This window comes from Triturus cristatus, chromosome 9, assembly GCF_964204655.1.
Source record: "Triturus cristatus chromosome 9, aTriCri1.1, whole genome shotgun sequence".
NCBI lineage: Eukaryota > Metazoa > Chordata > Amphibia > Caudata > Salamandridae > Triturus > Triturus cristatus.
Window position 1 is genome coordinate 806,319,726 of NC_140592.1, and position 20,992 is coordinate 806,340,717.

Below are 20,992 nucleotides of genomic sequence, written 5' to 3' on the forward strand. Positions count from 1 at the left end.
AGCAGACTCCATTAAAGTCAACCCTTTCTCTTTCTGTTCTTTCTTCGTTTTCCTAATTTCTCTCTGTTTGGCTTCTTTGCGCCATACGCGAAAAGAATCAAACATTGCCGGCCGGGCTTTTTTCTTGAACAACTTCATTTCTAGATTGTCTAGTATTTCTGTTTCGAAACTACCATGCGGCGGCCAACTAAGGACACCATCTCTTCTGGTATTACGGACCCATACTTCATTATACGCAATAGGACCAACACCATGTTTACAATAGAGCTCATATGTAGGAGTTCCAATCGGAGGAACCAAACACGAATCCTCCAACCGGGAATCCCCGTTGCAACGTAACCAGAACAAGAAACAGTTACTACTGGTAGTCATGGCAACAAAGAAAATTCTAACCAAAACACGCAGAGAACTTAGGCCTACCAAAATGAACCAATACCAAAACAAAGATTATCTAAACAAGAGCAACCAATGATAATCTACAAATTTAAACCAGAGCAACAAGGAACAACCAAACTGAGCGTAGCCCACTTAATACTTAACTGAAATGTGGAAGACGTCACCAAGGAGAACCCGTCTACGTCTCGCCGTACTAAGGTCTGCACCTCGGGTCCAAGACAGGGCGACAGTCAAGGCAGCGGTCCTCTGTAGCCGTCTGGGAACGGGAACCCTCGTGGAAGAGATCGTCGGGCCACTTTTACGACATGCAGGGATCGATGAAGCGGGGTACCTCCCTCCGGAATCTTCACACGAAACTTCTCGAACTTTTCAGGCTTTGGACCGGTACCGGATGACGTCGCCCAACGTTGGGCGCCAATTTGAGGTTCTGGACTTTTAAGAGTCCAGAGGTGTCAGGGAAACAACACCCGAAGACCCCTGAGTTCCTCCTGTCCCGGTGCACAAATAAACAGAGACACGGGCTTCTCGATGGCGGCGTCAGAGACCAAGGTTTATTTACTGCAGGGACACAGAAATCATAGGAACCACACAGAGGCAGAATCTACGAGACTGTTCAAATTGCATTAAGTGGGTTACTCTTTAAATACACGAAAAATGTCTTTAGGCTACATTACACAAATATTTCTCATGCCTAACCCGGTATCCCAAACAAACAGTAAATTTGACATCAAACAATAATTAGTCGTAGGTTTTCGGTATTCGATCAGGTCCTCTCGACAGTTTTCCATTCTTTGCCCGATCCTCCCCATCATAGAAATCGTAACCTCCCCATTGTAAAAGCCCAGAAGGTAAGGAGCAGAGCCAGGTGCAAAGGATTGAAATGTAGGATAAGAGGTGTTTATGGATCATAAACGGGCATGGCTACCGTCTTCGGCCTTTCAGTCGGGACAACGGACACGAGAACCAGTATAGCAGGAGTGGCCCCAGGCAAGGAAGGTAGCTTGATTCTGCCTAGTCATGCAGCGTCAACCTTTCTCGGGGCTCGAGCTTACGTGTCCTTAACAAGGTGACTCTGCCGAGGTCATCGTCCGTTCATTGACTATGTGAGGGCAAGAAACAAAATGGATGCCGTAACTAAAATGGATGCCATGACTTTTATGACAGAATGCACTATTTTCCAGTGAATTCATGCTAGTTGCGCAGCGAAAACACTGTCATGTATATAATGGATCATTTGCGGTTCATTGGTACCAAAATCGTGTCAGTACTACGATACCGAATTCACGGGTTCGGATCGCTACAGAACCTCAATGCGTGGTATGTCAGTCTTGAGGAGGTGGGTCTCTTGCAAGAAAATTATATCGGGGTTTTGCAGCAGTAAGCGCCGCCATATTTGGCGCCTTTTGTTGGGGGAGTTGAGTCCTTTCACATTAAGGGAGATAATCTTCCAACAGGGTACTGTAGTCATTGTCACCTATCGTCGAGCGCAGTTGCCGCCTCATGACTCTCCCAAGCATCGATATATCCCCCCTGCCAAGTGGGTGCATAGGGAAGGGAAAGAGAGGGAAAAGAGTGGGAACGGAGAAAGTAACTTAAATAATGTAGCGGCCAACATGGCCAACAAGGCCTATTCCAGTCAAGGGAGTAGCCAGGCACATCGGCACAAGCTGTCCCGGAGATGTCACTCTTCCAGGAATAGGAGTGGGGGGAGGTCATCGCGCTAATAGTAAATCCAAATCGCTGGGGAATAGCTCCAGGCCGCCACTTCAGAGATGTAGACAAGGCGCCTGATAATGTGGCGTCTGGGGCATAGGGAAGAGGGGTGAAACAGCTGCAGGCCGACAAGTCATAGCTTATCCCCAGTTATGGGACAGGTGGTTGGCATGTCAACCAGTGCCAAGGCAAGTTATTTGATGGCAGACGCTTGTGATCCTGAGGGCGATGGGCCTGCCTCTAAAGATTTTATATGCTGTATGATGTCCTGCTTGTCTTGTGATGATCTGCTGCCATCGGGTGAAGAAGGATACCTGGAGCGGCGCACCGTGGTCCATTGAGGTTTCAATGGGACTCAGGGATTAGCAGGCTGGCGCGAAGGGCTGGTCGGCGGGGTGTCCGGAATTTGGAGCAGTTGAGTCTCCTCTCTATAGGATCTCATCACGCAGCGTTTGGACTCCCATTGAAAGACGAGGGCAAAGGGGTGGCCCCATTGATAGTGGATATAAAGTTCCCGGAGCTTGGCAGTGATGGGTCAGAAGTCCCTCTGGCGCCGAAGGGTCGTGAGAGCCAAGTCCTGAAAACAGTTGGATGGGCGTGCCTCTGCACAAAATCTCAGGCTTGTCTCTGGCCGCCTTGAGGATGGCTTCTTTTTCAACAAAAAAGTGGACCCGGGTCAAAATATCAGGGATGAGTCCAGGCCTACCAGGTGGTCCCGAGACCCTATGCATGATCCAGGGTTGGTGGCGAGGCGTCATCATCTCCTCTGATGTCGTGGAGCAGGTCAGCCACGAAGGTCATTATGTCCGCGCCTTCCGTCCCGATTGGAACACCTCGTATGCGTATGTTGTTCCGGCGCCCCCTATTTTCCAAGTCCTCTTGATTGATCTGAAGCTCAACATGCTGTTCTTCCAATGTTGCGAGCCACTGCCATTGATGCTCCTGGTCTTCTGCGAGGGTATTTTCTAGGTCGTCTACTCGCCCACCCAGTTCCCCCACATCTTTCCGGAGCTCCTTTACACATGCTTGCACTTCCGTGCGTAGAGACCCTATTTCTGATTTGAACTCTTGCATAAACAGCGCCATGAAAGACTGCGTAACCGGCTCGGAGGGGTTTCCAGCCCGCATTGCCACAGCAGCCGTCGGAGCCGAGTGTGGCTTTCTCCACAGATCCATGACTGTAGCGTCTTTGGGGGTTGCTTGGGGCTCCTTCCCAGTTCTGGAGTGAGTCATGTTCCGGGAGTGTTGATAGATATCTCAGTAGGGCGCCGGAAAGGGGCTGCCGCGTCGCCGGCCACCCGCTCGCAGTTGTGCCTGGGCTCCCTGGTTGTAGGCCCCAGAGACGTTGGGAAAGCCGCAGCAGTCGGGCGTTAAGTCCAGGGTCGCAGGGGTGAGGCACCGTATCCGAGGAAACCTATAAAGGCCGTTAGCCATGAGGACAGAGCGTGATGGTTTAAGTTCCCTGGCGCCGGAGTAAGGGCAATACAAATCTTCAGCCCTCCGAGCAACTCAGGTCCTCCGGGCAACCAACTGGCTCAACAAACCCCCCGGGGGTGACCGCCGATGCGACCGACCCTCCACGCCCGGCTCCACCTGTTAGCCCGGACTTGTTGCTCGAGGGGGTGCAGAGAGGGCAAACCAGTGCAGAAGGGGCCACAATCTCGCTCGCAGGCGGCCAGAAGTACAGCGCTGAGGTACCCAGAGGCGCAGGAGTCCGGGTCATACAACCACGCAGGTAGGGCAGGGCAGCAGAGCAGGGGGGCGCCACCTCGGGGTAGTATACTATGCCTCAGGAGGATCACAGGCAAGCGGTGTCACAGGAGGCGCAAGGTTCAAAGGGGACCCCCCAGTGGTGGCTTTAATGCCCCCCCGCCCGCATACCTGGCTATGCTTCAGATCGTCTTCACAGGTGACTGGTCAGCACTGGTCGAGCGGAGCCTGTAAGTCGTTCCTGCAGAGAGTTGGTAACCTCAGTCTCTCTCCTCAGTGTCAGCACTTGTCTGTGTCTGCAGGTCCACAAGTCTAGGCTCACTCTAGGGGTCCCCCATTCGGCCGCGGCACTGTCAGTAGGCTGATTTCGTGAAAGCCGCCTGTGGGGCCTCCGAAGCGGACCCCAGGAGGCCCAGTAGCAACCAAGATGGTGGGCGCCCCACAATCAGCGGTGCAGAAGGCGACCCAGCGCCGCTGGTCGGCTGAGTGCAGGAGTTTCTAGCCACCAGTCACCCCTCAAGGCTCCAGGGGATCCAAGGTGACCAGCACACCTCTAACGTAATTGCAGGGTAGAAGCGCCGCACACGCTGTCCCGGAAGGCCAAATTCCAGAGGCGAAGCAGGGAAGGCCGCCGAGGAGAGTAGCATCACCCCAGCCAGAAGACAGTTCACTAGGGCCCCAGCACCCCGCCACGCACCTCTCGCTGTCTCTGGACGCGTCTGCAGTAATGTTCCCAGGGCCAGCAGATCACAGGGGAATCTCTTCAAGGCAGGACAGATGGACGCCTGGGACTACACAACGCCAGGGTGGAAATGTGACAAAGGGCAACCAAGGGCGGGTAGGCCCAGTCCGATAGCATAAGGTCCCTGGCGGGCCCGTTCCCGCCGGTAGTGCAGCTCCGCCAACAGGGGGCGCGCAGAAGGCCCAGGTGTCTCGCCGGAGTCAGAGCGCCGCAGCTGGGGGGGCACCCAACGCAGATCAACCCAGCAAGGACCTGGCGTACAGGGGCCAAAAATGTAATCAAAGCCAGCGACCCCCGGATCGGGCACTCCCCAGCCATCAAGGCAAGCGCTCCCCAGCCCTCAGAGTCCTACCGGTGGCTTGGTCCCGCTGATGATGGCAGTCTACAGTCCAGGCCCCTGCTCCGAGGTGACCGTTACTCAGGGACGCTCCAGCGCGGGTGATGTAAAATGGCAGGTGCTCTCCCGCCGAGAATCACGGGCAGTCTCTCCCCAGGGCACCGCCAGGAATAGCAGAGAGGGGACAGCGCAAGCCCGGCTCAGCCCTCGCACCACCTCCGATGCTCGCCATGCTTCTATCGTGGGTGTTCAGGATTTGCCCACTCGAGGGCGCGCAGAACCCAGCGCTGCAAAATGGTGACCATGCTCTCCAAGGCCGGAGCCCTCACTCTCCGCCGCTGCACACGCCGCTGTCCACTGGTCAAGGGAGTCGCCAGGCCCCCAGGAATCGGCCTGGGTCCGTTCTGCAAGCCGTCGTCCCCAGGTAAGGCCCCACTGGCGGTAATTGCAGGCTTTAAACGCTAATTTCATCAGCGGCGGCCCGGAGCTCCAAAAGCACGCGTCTCACTCCATCTGTAGAGAGACCACGCCCCTTATCCCCTTTTTTAAAGATGGGGATTACGATAGTACTTTTTCAAGAGATGGGAGGGCCCACCTTGCTTATTGCATTAAAAATGTTAGTCATCAATGGGGGCCAGAGTTCTTGATGGTCTAGGAAAAAATCTATGGGGACCCCATCAAGACCTGGGGCCTTGGCAGATCTACATTGAGCCAATCCACGACTCAATTGCGCCAGTTCGAACACTAGGTGTTCCTTGGGTGTTACCTGCGTAGTGGAGGATGGGGCGGCCGGGAGACCATCAGTCACCCCAAACATTTACCCTAAATAGGCCTCTCAAGCTTCCTCACTGACATGGCGGGATCTCCTTAAAGGAGTTTGTCCTAGACATATTGCTTTTGACTTCACCCAGTATCTCATAAAAAGCTATTAATAAATTTTCTAGCTCAAGATCAGGGTCGAGACATATCATTAACCTCCGGCAATGTTTTAGATAACATCAATGGAACCACCTTCTCCGTGTTAATTTTATGCCATTTTAGTAAGAAGCCATTCTTTCTTGCAAGAATTGGCTTTGAGATCTTATCTGCTACAGAGTTGTTGGCGCCCTCCCATAACATAGATGAAGAGAGTGCTGCACGGTCACCCTATGCAGAGAAGTTTGGATCACCTTGGGTAATTTTCCCATGCAGAGTTCAGGAGGCTAAAACAAAGCCTTCCTTGTTCTTAAGAGCCCAGCTTGTATGTGCATAGTAATGCGCCTCACTTGAGGCATTTTAATCGTTATTGCAATTGTTTTAAAGGGACATTCTTGACTTTATCTTCTCTATTTTACACTTCATGTATGGATTTTATTAACTAAAGCATGAATAAATCCATTCCGACTATAAAAAATAAATCGTAATGTGAAAGCTAAGAAGTGTATGTTTCCTCTTCGCACGAAGACTGTTTCAAAACTTCACCCAGAATACATGTTCCAGCTCAACTTCCGGAACAATGTGTGTTCAAGGACTTGCACAAACACATTAGGTGGCGCTGTGTGATTGTTTTTAGGAGAAATAGATTTATAGTTTGACGACATTTTTAGCCAACATCTGGACGAACGCACTTAGTGGCCCTGTTTGGTTATTAGGATAAGAAATGACTTCATGGTACAATTCTGTGCAAACATCTGCGTGAACGCTTTAGGTGCCGTTTTACAGTTGGTGTGTGGGAAAAAGGCTTAGTTTAAAAAAAATGACTTTGGGCTCACCTCTAGCAGGACGCACATTGGTTATTTGAAATTATTTTAGGGTTGTGGCCAGCCCAGCACGCAGGGACATCTTAAGGATTTTGAGTGCTCTGGGTGGGCCAAACGCGTTTTGTGGTTTGGAACAGCTTTGACTTTATGATCCAGTTTCAGCCCTTTTTTTTGGGGGGGGGGGGGGAGGAGTGGGTAGGAGCGGGGGAGGGGTTTGTATAGGACGAACTCGACCCGAAGGGCCCAGAGCACTTTACATGAGCACCAGTGCCTTACAGATGGACACATTCATTGTGTTAGCACGGGGAGATTAAGTGATTTGCCCAGAATCGCAGTATGTGAAACGCCCCTGCTAGACTCCAACCCGGTTCCTTAGCTTCGAGGTCGACAGCCGTAGCCAACTGCCCACTGTCTGTGCACAGGCACACTAGTCCAATTTCGAACCATGTTACATTTAATATTCAGGGATATTAACGTGTGTTTTCAGTATTGTAACACAGCTGCAGCTCCCTGATATGACTGCAAATATTCTATATAACTCTCTCCCATTTCTCATATGTGAGGTCCTGTTTTGATCTAAAAGAAACTTTTTTATGGCTGTTGCATGAAATATAAACATTAATTTCTCTGCAAAATGTCTGTTATAGCTTCTCACACAATTGCCCACATTAAAAATAAATGAAAGGAAAACGGTATTTAAAACATAAGTTCAAGAATTACTCAAGGTCAATCGGGCAAGACTGTGCAGCACAGAGCTGGCTCTATTAGAGGGCACCTTGAAAGGCTGGTGCCCTGGGCCAGAGCACATTTTGCACATGCATTAAAACGGCTCTGACTGCACGAGCTCCTCTTCTCCTCAAAATCAAGAGTAAACACACTACCAAAACATTCTTCAAAGGATTCAGGGGCATATTTACAAGCACAAGGATAACACACCAGCTACATACAGACATGTGGAAGTCCTATCTAAAGGGACCGAGTCCCATCACGCACCGAAGTGGCATGCTTCATCATTTGGGACCTCCCTTAACCACACCTAGTGTGGTTAAAGAGCTACAACTCCTTTAATTACTATAAAAAGGAGGAGCTCAAGGATGTTTAAACTGAAGTAAATTGGGGGATATCAATCTCAAAATGAGACGAAGCTGCCAATAGTGTAGTGAAATTCAGTGCAGTGTGTAAGAAGGTGGTTTAAAATTGATTATCACTAGAAAAAATGTTTTATTCGATATCTAATGATATCAAAAGTAAAAACGCAGGAAAGTTAGAGGAAAACGTGTGCACGAGTAATTTAGGAACACGTCCTCGTGAGTGTAGGTTTACATGTTTCAGCCAACTGGCGTCTCAAGAAAATGACAGTGGCTTTCTTCAGGACCATGACAAAACACTACTGCAATGTGAAAAATCGTGAACGTGAAGGTAAAAGGAACGATACAACCTACATAGATACCTGCTTCTCTGACGATATACGGCAATGTAGTGAAGTATAATAGTCACCTGTTAAGAAAAAAGGGGGTAATTTTAACAGTGTAAACTATTACCAAGGACTAACATACATAGTGAGTAAGAGCTGGACAAGATAGCAAGTGTAGGTAGACTCGTGCAAACATTACATAAGTCAACGTATGCCGGAAAGGAATATCAAATGCCTTCTTACCCGTCAATAGATCGGGGAACATCCCACACTCCTGGTCACAACTCAGGGCGTGAGGCAGCGCTCTAAAAGACAAAAGGAGCAGACCAATACTCACACGACAAGGTATTGTCTGTTCACTTACGTCAGCACAAACAAGGTCAACTAAACAACCACAACATGGCAGGTCCATAGGTGGACTGACTTAAAATAGAATATTGTAATGGCCCCTCGCTGGGGGTCTATACATTCACCCAAGTATTAACTGCAAACCTGCCCGACTTCTATCTCACAGCGAGTCAAGCAAAGATGGCAGAAAATCTGGAGCAGCGCCACACTGAACGTGTGGTATGGTTCATTTTCTCATAATAGCAATCTACAGTCATACAGAGACCAGTGACACAACAAACGCTACTCAGAGCCCCACTACAAGTTATCACGGGCCGCCACATAGGGCGTGAGCATATACCAAATTGAAACCCTGCACTAGCCACATGGTGCTATGAAACAAAACAAAGGCCCTGGGAACAGTGTCCGGAATGCAAATGCACCTTAAAACAATCTGACATACATACTAATCTTCAAGGTCTGCTTACCTGTCCGTCGCTACCCCGGACTTTCTTCCTGATTGTTCCGATTGGTAACCGGAACAGTGTAAGCGAGCAGACCTTGAAGCCTCACTGAGTCACGCCCACATCGATGAGCCAATCTCGCGCGTGACCCTTGTCACGTGACTCGGGAGTTCCAGTATCCAGCGTGGCGTTAGTCGCATTGCCAAGAGCATGCAGGGTAATGTAGTTTACACAGCGAAACCCATTGCAGGCAGGTCACATACTCAACGTAATTCACTGAAAAAAGCTCGCTATGAGTAAATACTCCAGAGGTGTTGAAAATGGATTGCATAGTCCGGAATAACATAGCGATAGGACAGGAGCAATCGAGTAAACAAGAAATGTAGATTTGTCTGGCTCAATCCCTAGTAATGCTCGGTTGATTCCCTAGACTTGTACTCAATACAGCCGACACTAGAAGGGTAAGTGTCTGGTACATACCCAATGCGAAGGAGAGAGGAAGACAACCGCCAACATGTCTAGTATTAGGTTAAACCAATGTGATAGCGAGAGATACTCGTCGGCCCAATTGTTTTGCATGGCACGGAGAGTCATCGGAGTGATACGGGTACAATTACATGATAGCAAGCCTATCCAAGCCAGCAACCCTGAATGTCTGGATCTCAGATATATACTGTATAAAATGAACCAATGATGGCAAGTTTGTATACCAAAAGTGATCACTAAAATCATGTGGGTCCATTATTATGTTATGTAGCCTATCATAGCCAAAAGCCCTAGGTATGTGGTTCTCAAGTATGTAATGAGCCATTGGTGAAAAAAGCCACTAAAAAGTTAAGCTAAGCACATTACAAGAACCGCAAAAACCCATCATGGATCAAGGAGGCATCCCGTAGTCTTGAAGTGTACGAGACGCAGAAATATCAAAGTGAGGTCCAAGGAATAGTCTCATTCAGCCCCACCTGGTCACTGCTTAATTTAAAAACCCATTGTTGTTCTTTTCTGAACAGAAATTTAGAAATGTCAGTGACATGAGACGGAATGAAAGGCTGTTCAAGTATCGTCCACCTTATGTCTTCAGGCCTATGTTTAAGGTCCAAAAAGTGTCTGGTTAGACGTGTCGCCTGCCTTTGGCATCGAATGGTGCTCTTATGTTCCATTATGCGCATCTTGACCTTCCTGGTGGTCATCCCCACATATTTCTTGTCGCAAGGGCAGGTGATCAGATAAATTACTCTCTCGCTGTTACAGTTAGTATGTTTCAACTGTCTCCACGGTTTGTTAGTTCCAATGTCAATTTCTGTGGTGTGTTGCTTGTGTGTACAAACCCCACAATTCCCACATGCATAATGGCCCTGGACCGGTGGCAGATTACAAAGTGTGTTAATCTTTGGGGCCATTGTATTCCTTGGACGTGTATGAACCAAAGTATCTCGCAAGTTGGTGCTTCTCTTGAATGAAAATAGTGGAGGAGCTAGGTGTACCTGTCCTACATTCAGAATGCGCCAATGTTTGCGTATGATTTTCTGTAGTTGGTTCGACTGGGTACTGAACGTTTGTACGCAGGTCAGTCTGTCCAGAGGGGGCTTAGGTGTGGAAGGCTCGAGTAAAGCCTCTCGGTTGTTGTTACTAGCTCGTTTGTATGATCGACGATTCAGGTTATAGGGGTACTGGCGAGCCTTCAAATTCCGAGACAAAACAGCGGCATGCTCCTTAAAACTGTCAGTAGTGGAACAATTCCGCCTAAGTCTCAAAAATTGCCCAAAAGGTAACCCTGCACATTGTGACTTAGGATGAAAACTGTCAAAGGACAGAAGGGAATTCCTCGCCATCGGTTTGGTGTACAACTCACTGGCCAAACCATTGTTAGAAGGAAAGATCCGAAGGTCTAAAAATGGCAAGCTGAGTTTACTGGCTTCCATGGTGAAATTGAGGAAAGCGTTTTGATCGTTGAGCCAAGAGTGGAAGGTCTCAAGAGTGGCAAGATCTCCCCGCCAAATGACGAGGATGTCGTCAATATAACGCTTCCATACGACTATGCTGTCGTGAAAGGGATTGGTGGCATTAAGAACAGAGCTTTGTTCAAATAGATGCACATAGAGATTAGCCAGGCTGGGGGCGAAGACGCTGCCCATCGAAGTACCCGATGTTTGGAGGTAGAATTGATTCTCGAACTTGAAAAAGTTCTCGGTCATAGCCAGCCTGGCACAGTTCATGATGAATGTCACTGGCGAAGTCAAACCGGTGGTATTCGCTTCAAGGAGCCCTCTAATGGCGTCAAGGGTCTCTGTCTGGGGAATGCAGGTATACAAAGATTCCACATCAAAACTGACAAGAAAATCAGTGTCAGTGTTGAAATCCAGACCGGGGAGCAGCTGTAGTACATCTTTGGTGTCCTGCAAGTATGTAGGCATGGTCCTCACCAAAGGCCTGAGGAAGATGTCAACAAAAGTGGACAAAGGTTCAAGAAGTGAACCCAACCCAGAAATAATGGGTCTGCCCGGCGGGGGATGCTGTACCTTATGTATTTTAGGTAGCACGTAGAAGTAGGGGGTGATCGGATGTTCAGTCACCAAATATTCTGCTTCACGTGCTGAGATCCAACCCTTCAATTTGGCCTTAGTAACCAGCTCAAAAATTTCTTTTTTAATTCGCGGTGTTGGATCTGTCTCCAGGCATCTATAGAATCTCTCGTTGCTCAGTTGTCTTAAGCACTCAATCCTGTAGTCTTCTGCGTTGAGGATCACGATGGCACCGCCCTTATCGGCAGGCTTGATGATGAGATGAGGGTTTTTAGAGAGAGCAGTAAGGGCCTGTTTTTTAAGGTTTGGTAGATTGTGATAATGTCTCGTAGGTTCGCTCATAAGAGCTGAAATTTCTTTGTTCACCGCTGTCTCATATGCAAGAACATGTGCAGGGACCGAGTGGGCAGGTGGATTAAAAGTGGATTTGTTTCTCAAACCACTATCACTCACACCATCATCTGCATGTGTGATGTCATGGTCTTTTTCTTTGAAGAAGAAGTGTAGTCTGATTTTTCGAAAGAAGTTAGCTACCTCACATTGCAGGGTAAAAGGATCCCCTGGACTGGTCGGTACAAAGCCTAATCCTCTATTAAGGACTTTGTCTTCCATGTCCGTGAAGGTGTGAGAGCTCAAGTTCACCACTAGCTGCTGCTGGATCCTGCCCCTGTTTGGCCTTTCGCCGTGCTGCGGAGATTGCGGGGTGAAGATGGAGGACTCCAATGGACCCGTGTCTGATTCTGGGTTTGGTTGAGTTGGCCTCTTCTCCGTCCCCTCGACCGGCCCCGGCCCTTGCCTAAAAAAGGCTGATTGTGAAAAAACTGTGGTGGCGGATTAAAGGGCATCATATTGGGAAGAAAGGGGGGGTTTGGATATTGCCAAGGTGGAGGTTGCCACCATTGAGGTTGTTGGCCACCTCCCCAGTTACGTCTAGAATTCTTACCCCTTCCCCTTGAATGAGATGGTTCATGAGTGGTTGAGTCGGAATCACTAGACCACTCTTCTGACCCAGACGAGGAGTAGTTAGAGCCACCACAGTTTTTTCACAATCAGCCTTTTTTAGGCAAGGGCCGGGGCCGGTCGAGGGGACGGAGAAGAGGCCAACACAACCAAACCCAGAATCAGACACGGGTCCATTGGAGTCCTCCATCTTCACCCCGCAATCTCCGCAGCACGGCGAAAGGCCAAACAGGGGCAGGATCCAGCAGCAGCTAGTGGTGAACTTGAGCTCTTACACCTTGACGGACATGGAAGACAAAGTCCTTAATAGAGGATTAGGCTTTGTACCGACCAGTCCAGGGGATCCTTTTACCCTGCAATGTGAGGTAGCTAACTTCTTTCGAAAAATCAGACTACACTTCTTCTTCAAAGAAAAAGACCATGACATCACACATGCAGATGATGGTGTGAGTGATAGTGGTTTGAGAAACAAATCCACTTTTAATCCACCTGCCCACTCGGTCCCTGCACATGTTCTTGCATATGAGACAGCGGTGAACAAAGACATTTCAGCTCTTATGAGCGAACCTACGAGACATTATCACAATCTACCAAACCTTGAAAAACAGGCCCTTACTGCTCTCTCTAAAAACCCTCATATCATCATCAAGCCTGCCGATAAGGGCGGTGCCATCGTGATCCTCAACGCAGATGACTACAGGATTGAGTGCTTAAGACAACTGAGCAACGAGAGATTCTATAGATGCCTGGAGACAGATCCAACACCGCGAATTAAAAAAGAAATTTTTGAGCTGGTTACTGAGGCCAAATTGGAGGGTTGGATCTCAGCACGTGAAGCTGAATATTTGGTGACTGAACATCCGATCACCCCCTACTTCTACGTGCTACCTAAAATACATAAGGTACAGCGTCCCCCGCCGGGCAGACCCATTATTTCTGGGTTGGGTTCACTTCTTGAACCTTTGTCCACTTTTGTTGACATCTTCCTCAGGCCTTTGGTGAGGACCATGCCTACATACTTGCAGGACACCAAAGATGTACTACAGCTGCTCCCCGGTCTGGATTTCAACACTGACACTGATTTTCTTGTTAGTTTTGATGTAGAATCTTTGTATACCTGCATTCCCCAGACAGAGACCCTTGAAGCCATTAGAGGGCTCCTTGAAGCGAATACCACCGGTTTGACTTCGCCAGTGACATTCATCATGAACTGTGCCAGGCTGGCTATGACCGAGAACTTTTTCAAGTTCGAGAATCAATTCTACCTCCAAACATCGGGTACTTCGATGGGCAGCGTCTTCGCCCCCAGCCTGGCCAATCTCTATGTGCATCTATTTGAACAAAGCTCTGTTCTTAATGCCACCAATCCCTTTCACGACAGCATAGTCGTATGGAAGCGTTATATTGACGACATCCTCGTCATTTGGCGGGGAGATCTTGCCACTCTTGAGACCTTCCACTCTTGGCTCAACGATCAAAACGCTTTCCTCAATTTCACCATGGAAGCCAGTAAACTCAGCTTGCCATTTTTAGACCTTCGGATCTTTCCTTCTAACAATGGTTTGGCCAGTGAGTTGTACACCAAACCGATGGAGAGGAATTCCCTTCTGTTCTTTGACAGTTTTCATCCTAAGTCACTCCGTGCAGGGTTACCTTTTGTAAAATTTTTGAGACTTAGGCGGAATTGTTCCACTACTGACAGTTTTAAGGAGCATGCTGCTGTTTTGTCTCGGAATTTGAAGGCTCGCCAGTACCCTATAACCTGATTCGTCGATCATACAAACGAGCTAGTAACAACAACCGAGAGGCTTTACTCGAGCCTTCGACACCTAAGCCCCCTCTGGACAGACTGACCTGCGTACAAACGTTCAGTACCCAGTCGAACCAACTACAGAAAATCATACGCAAACATTGGCGCATTCTGAATGTAGGACAGGTACACCTAGCTCTTCCACTATTTTCATTCAAGAGAAGCACCAACTTGCGAGATACTTTGGTTCATACACGTCCAAGGAATACAATGGCCCCAAAGATTAACATACTTTGGAATCTGCCACCGGTCCAGGGCCATTATGCATGTGGGAAATGTGGGGTTTGTACACACACGCAACACACCACAGAAATTGACATTGGAACTAACAAACCGTGGAGACAGTTGAAACATACTAACTGTAACAGCGAGAGAGTAATTTATCTGATCACCTGCCCTTGCGACAAGAAATATGTGGGGATGACCACCAGGAAGGTCAAGATGCGCATAATGGAACATAAGAGCACCATTCGATGCCAGAGGCAGGCGACACGTCTAACCAGACACTTTTTGGACCTTAAACATAGGCCTGAAGACATAAGGTGGACGTTACTTGAACAGCCTTTCATTCCGTCTCATGTCACTGACATTTCTAAATTTCTGTTCAGAAAAGAACAACGATGGGTTTTTAAATTAAGCAGTGACCAGGTGGGGCTGAATAAGACTATTCCTTGGACCTCACTTTGATATTTCTGCGTCTCGTACACTTCGAGACTACGGGATGCCTCCTTGATCCATGATGGATTTTTGCGGTTCTTGTAATGTGCTTAGCTTAACTTTTTAGTGGCTTTTTTCACCAATGGCTCATTACATACTTGAGAACCACATACCTAGGGCTTTTGGCTATGATAGGCTACATGACATAATAATGGACCCACATGATTTTAGTGATCACTTTTGGTATACAACCTTGCCATCATTGGTTCATTTTATACAGTATATATCTGAGATCCAGACATTCAGGGTTGCTGGCTTGGATAGGCTTGCTATCATGTAATTGTACCCGTATCACTCCGATGACTATCCGCGCCATGCAAAACAATTGGGCCGACGAGTATCTCTCGCTATCACATTGGTTTAACCTAATACTAGATATGTTGGCGGTTGTCTTCCTCTCTCCTCCGCATTGGGTATGTACCAGACACTTACCCTTCTAGTGTCCGCTGTATTGAGTACAAGTCTAGGGAATCAACCGAGCATTACTAGGGATTGAGCCAGACAAATCTACATTTCTTGTTTACTCGATTGCTCCTGTCCTATCGCTATGTTATTCCGGACTATGCAATCCATTTTCAACACCTCTGGAGTATTTACTCATAGCGAGCTTTTTTCAGTGAATTACGTTGAGTTTGTGACCTGCCTGCAGTGGGTTTCGCTGTGTAAACTACATTACCCTGCATGCTCTTGGCAATGCGACTAACGCCACGCTGGATACTGGAACTCCCGAGTCACGTGACAAGGGTCACGCGCGAGATTGGCTCATCGATGTGGGCGTGACTCAGTGAGGCTTCAAGGTCTACTCGCTTACACTGTTCCGGTTACCACTCGGAACAATCAGGAAGAAAGTCCGGGGTAGCGACGGACAGGTAAGCAGACCTTGAAGATTAGTATGTAGGTCAGATTGTTTTAAGGTGCATTTGCATTCCGGACACTGTTCCCAGGGCCTTTGTTTTGTTTCATAGCACCATGTGGCTAGTGCAGGGTTTCAATTTGGTATACGCTCACGCCCTATGTGGCGGCCCGTGATAACTTGTAGAGGGGCTCTGAGTAGCGTTTGTTGTGTCACTGGTCTCTGTATGACTGTAGATTGCTATTATGAGAAAATGAACCATACCACACGTTCAGTGTGGCGCTGCTCCAGATTTTCTGCCATCTTTGCTTGACTCGCTGTGAGATAGAAGTCAGGCAGGTTTGCAGTTAATACTTGGGTGAATGTCTAGACCCCCAGCGAGGGGCCATTAAAATATTCTATTTTAAGTCAGTCCACCTATGGACCTGCCATGTTGTGGTTGTTTAGTTGACCTTGTTTGTGCTGACGTAAATGAACAGACAATACCTTGTCGTGTGAGTATTGGTCTGCTCCTTTTGTCTTTTAGAGCGCTGCCTCACGCCCTGAGTTGTGACCAGGAGTGTGGGATGTTCCCCGATCTATTGACGGGTAAGAAGGCATTTGATATTCCTTTCCGGCATACGTTGACTTATGTAATGTTTGCACGAGTCTACCTACACTTGCTATCTTGTCCAGCTCTTACTCACTATGTATGTTAGTCCTTGGTAATAGTTTACACTGTTAAAATTACCCCCTTTTTTCTTAACAGGTGACTATTATACTTCACTACATTGCCGTATATCGTCAGATAAGCAGGTATCTATGTAGGTTGTATCGTTCCTTTTACCTTCACGTTCACGATTTTTCACATTGCAGTAGTGTTTTGTCATGGTCCTGAAGAAAGCCACTGTCATTTTGTTGAGACGCCAGTTGGCTGAAACATGTAGACCTACACTCACGAGGACGTGTTCCTAAATTACTCGTGCACACGTTTTCCTCTAACATTCCTGCGTTTTTACTTTTGATATCATTAGATATCGAATAAAACATTTTTTCTAGTGATAATCAATTTTAAACCACCTTCTTACACACTGCACTGAATTTCACTACACTATTGGCAGCTTCGTCTCATTTTGAGATTGATATCCCCCAATTTACTTCAGTTTAAACATCCTTGAGCTCCTCCTTTTTATAGTAATTAAAGGAGTTGTAGCTCTTTAACCACACTAGGTGTGGTTAAGGGAGGTCCCAAATGATGAAGCATGCCACTTCGGTGGGTGATGAGACTCGGTCCCTTTAGATAGGACTTCCACATGTCTGTATGTAGCTGGTGTGTTATCCTTGTGTTCTAGGTAGACCGGTATAGACCCACGGACTCTGGTGTTGTTTAATCTTTCAGTATTTGGGGATTTGTCCGCGCAGGTCTTTAAACTCCCTTAGACCCTCTAATCAATCGTGTCTCTCGTCTCGCATATTTACAAGCCCCTATCGCCACTTATTTGATGCTCCGGTTGCGTAGCTCCATTTTCAAAATTTACAAGGTGGCGCTAAGCCACTTAGAATGGCTTAACGCCGCCTTGTAAATAAATATGCCCCTTTCCGCTGCAGTCCTCTGTGGCAAAGGGGCGTGCAATAGATGTTGTTGTGGCCTGTCACTGCAACATCTATTGGTTTTCGATGCTGCGCCAGATTTACAAGGAGTTGTAAATCTGTGGCAGTGCCAAAAAAAAAAACCATGCAAGAGCAGATGTTAGAATGGCGCACAAGGAGATATGCTTTTATATCTCCTTGTTTTTGCTATTTCTGTGTGTGCTGCATTGCAGCATTCATAGAAAGACCATAAAGCCATTAATGATAGTTGATGTGCTGGAAGGTGTTCCTTCCTACATATAAACAATCATTAAATAATGACAATTTGCTACTTCTATGTGTGCTGCAGAATGCAGCACACATAGCCATTATGGATTGTTTATGTGCAGGAAGAGACACCTCCCTGAACATAAACAATCCTTCCCTGCAATGCAAGCACCCTTGCAGTGCAATGGTGCCTGTGTTGGCGCTAGGCAGCTAATTAGAGCACCAAGGCTAGGGAAAACGCAGGGGTATGCCAGTTTGTAGTAAATAGGGTGCATCCCAGCGTTTTTATAATGTCGAAGTGTGGGCTGCCAGATTTGGCGCAGCTCCACGCTCCAACATTTTGTAGTAAATAAGCCCCTGAGTTTCTTCATTTTACAAGGACAGAAGTTCACACTTAGGATTGCATAATACCCCAGTATTTATTTAACAGTCAGCTGTTGCTTACCGTACCTGAGTTTTAAGGCTGTTGTTTTTCACCAACAAGGCAGCGTACTCACTGTGGGCTTCTTCAGCTGCCCTTCGATAGTGCGTCACTTGGTCCCTTGACGCTGTAGGGTCTATATGAGCCGCAAAGGAGGACTGTTAAAGAAACCAAAAGCAGCGTTTAATACACACGTTTATGGACCTACTACACAGAACAACATACCGCAGTAGTCAAGATATTGAATAAAGGCCACAACATGTGGTGGCAGCATTTCAGTGAGCCACAAATCTATCAGTTCGAAGTTAGAAATGGCAGCTTTTCGGAAGTCCCTGGAGCTACTCACACCGATGATCACAATTTTAATGCCTTAGTTATCGCCATAAAAAAATCAAGAAATATGCATTTTTCTTCATTCCTCCAGGTCTAGCTCTTAGAAGTGAAAGATGTCTACGCCCATGTCCTTCAATAACTATATCTACAATGTGGGCTCAATTCTCTGTCACTTCTGGCCACAAGCCAGCACCAGGTAACACAATGAAAGAAAAAATGAACAAACAAATAAATAAACAATCAAGGAAACAAATAAATAAACAAATAATAAAAGTAAGCGTGGCCAAGAGAATGTGTGTGTGTTCATTCCAGTTTTAGCTCATAAAGAGTCTGTATTCGCCACCTCATCCGTGTTTGCTCAGTGTGATGTTCCCTAATAAGAATTTGACTTTTTTTCAGTCTATGTTTGGTCATGGCAGTCCATTTTTTTATTTACTTTTTGTGTTGGCTACCCTAAATATCAACCCTTATAGAGATTACTCATAATCTCCACATTTTCACAAAACAATTCGACATAAGGACTACATCTTTGTAGGTGAGAAGATGGCCAACAAAACCATTGGTACGACAGCAGTCAAGGTGGATATCCTGTGCCCAGCCACAAGAAAAATAGTATTAGGTTGGTACATTCCAATTCGAACAAGCATTTGCATTATGTCTCACATTTGCGAACGTTTGAGCTATTGACATTGTAAATGCCAATTCCTTTTAGTTATGTGTTAGTTTTCATTCAGATGAAAGGCATTGTCATTTACAATGCCAATAGCTTAAACTCTCACAAATGCAAGAACTATTGCCTTGCATATGATTGTTTGTAAAAGCTCCCCATTCCGCACTTTCACTTTAATAGCAGCAGCGCACCTTTCTTCAGACAAGCCGTGTCTAAAGAAAGAAGCGTGGCTGCCATTAAAATGAATGCAAAAACAACAGTTGATGGACAGAATGCAGAACAATGACATACATTCACCCCAGTACAGAGATCTGGGCCTAAATCCATAATATTTTTCCTCACCATGCCGTTCCAGTTTGGATCCAGCCATATGCAAATCAGTCTTGACCCTGTGCCTCATGGGAATAGTCCAGCCCAAACTGCCATGCCAGGTCCTCCCTGGACTGGAAACAAGCATACTAGGAACGGTTTCGGGGTTTCACCCCTCTTCAGCCAGGATAGCTTGATTCCAGTGGCATGGAGAGCACGGGACCCACGTCTGGGCATACCCTTCCCACTCGAGGTGACAAATGCAAAAACAACAGTTGATGGACAGAATGCAGAACAATGTCATACATTCACCTCAGTACAGAGATCTGGGCCTAAATCCATCGTTATTTTGCTCACCATGCCGTTCCAGTTTGAACCCAGCCATATGCAAATCAGTCTTGACCCTGTGCCTCATGGGAACAGTCCAGCCCGAACTGTCAAGCCAGGTCCTCCCTGGACTGGAAACAAGCATCCTAGGACCGGTTTCGGGGTTTCACCCCTCTTCAGCCAGGATAGCTTGATTCCAGTGGCATGGAGAGCACGGGACCCACGTCTGGGCATACCCTTCCCACTAGGGGTGACAAATGCAAAAACAACAGTTGATGGACAGAATGCAGAACAATGTCATACATTCACCCCAGTACAGAGATCTGGGCCTAAATCCATGGTTTTTTTGCTCACCATGCCGTTCCAGTTTGAACCCAGCCATATGCAAATCAGTCTTGACCCTGTGCCTCCTGGGAACAGTCCAGCCCGAACTGCCAAGCCAGGTCCTCCCTGGACTGGAAACAAGCATCCTAGAACCGGTTTCAGGGTTTCACCCCTCTTCAGCCAGGATAGCTTGATTCCAGTGGCATGGAGAGCACGGGACCCACGTCTGGCCATACCCTTCCCACTCGGGGTGACAAATGCAAAAACAACAGTTGATGGACAGAATGCAGAACAATGTCATACATTCACCCCAGTACAGAGATCTGGGCCTAAATCCATCGTTTTTTTGCTCACCATGCTGTTCCAGTTTGAACCCAGCCATATGCAAATCAGTCTTGACCCTGTGCCTCATGGGAACAATCCAGCCCAAACTGCCAAGCCAGGTCCTCCCTGGACTGGAAACATGCATCCTAGGACCGGTTTCGGGGTTTCACCCCTCTTCAGCCAGGTTAGCTTGATTCCAGTGGCATGGAGAGCACAAGACCCACGTCTGGGCATACCCTTCTCACTCGGGGTGACAAATGCAAAAACAACAGTTGATGGACAGAATGCAGAACAATGTCATACATTCACCCCAGTACAGAGATCTGATCCTAGGATGCTTGTTTCCAGTCCAGGGAGGACCTGGCTTGGCAGTTCGGGCTGGACTGTTCCCATGAGGCACAGGGTCAAGACTGATTTGCATATGGCTGGGTTCAAACTGGAATGGCATGGTGAGCAAAAAAATGATGGATTTAGGCCCAGATCTCTGTACTGGGGTCTTACGGAAGAATGCGGGTTTCAGTAAAAGATCTCCGGTGTTCCGAGAGATTCTGCTGCCTCCAGATATCTTCATTTTCTGGGCTAGTTATAGTGGTGTTTTGTAGTGTAACGCTTTGTGTGTGATACATGCCATCTTTAGTTGGATTCTTCGCTCGTATGGCAGCCAATTAAGTGCTTTCAGATGTGGAGTGATGTGGTCAAATTTTCTAGAGCCTTTTATGAGTCTTGCGGCTGCATTGATGCAAG

General features: G+C 47.5%; 1 protein-coding gene across 1 annotated transcript in view; it reads right to left on the reverse strand.

The window, feature by feature from the left end:
- Positions 1-20,992, reverse strand: part of LOC146798874 (coiled-coil domain-containing protein 170-like) — a 704,654-nt gene that overhangs the window by 413,379 nt on the left and 270,283 nt on the right. The window contains exon 4 of the mRNA XM_085626207.1: positions 17,991-18,119. Within this exon, the coding sequence (XP_085482333.1) occupies positions 17,991-18,119 (129 nt within the window). The remainder of the gene's footprint in view (positions 1-17,990; positions 18,120-20,992) is intronic.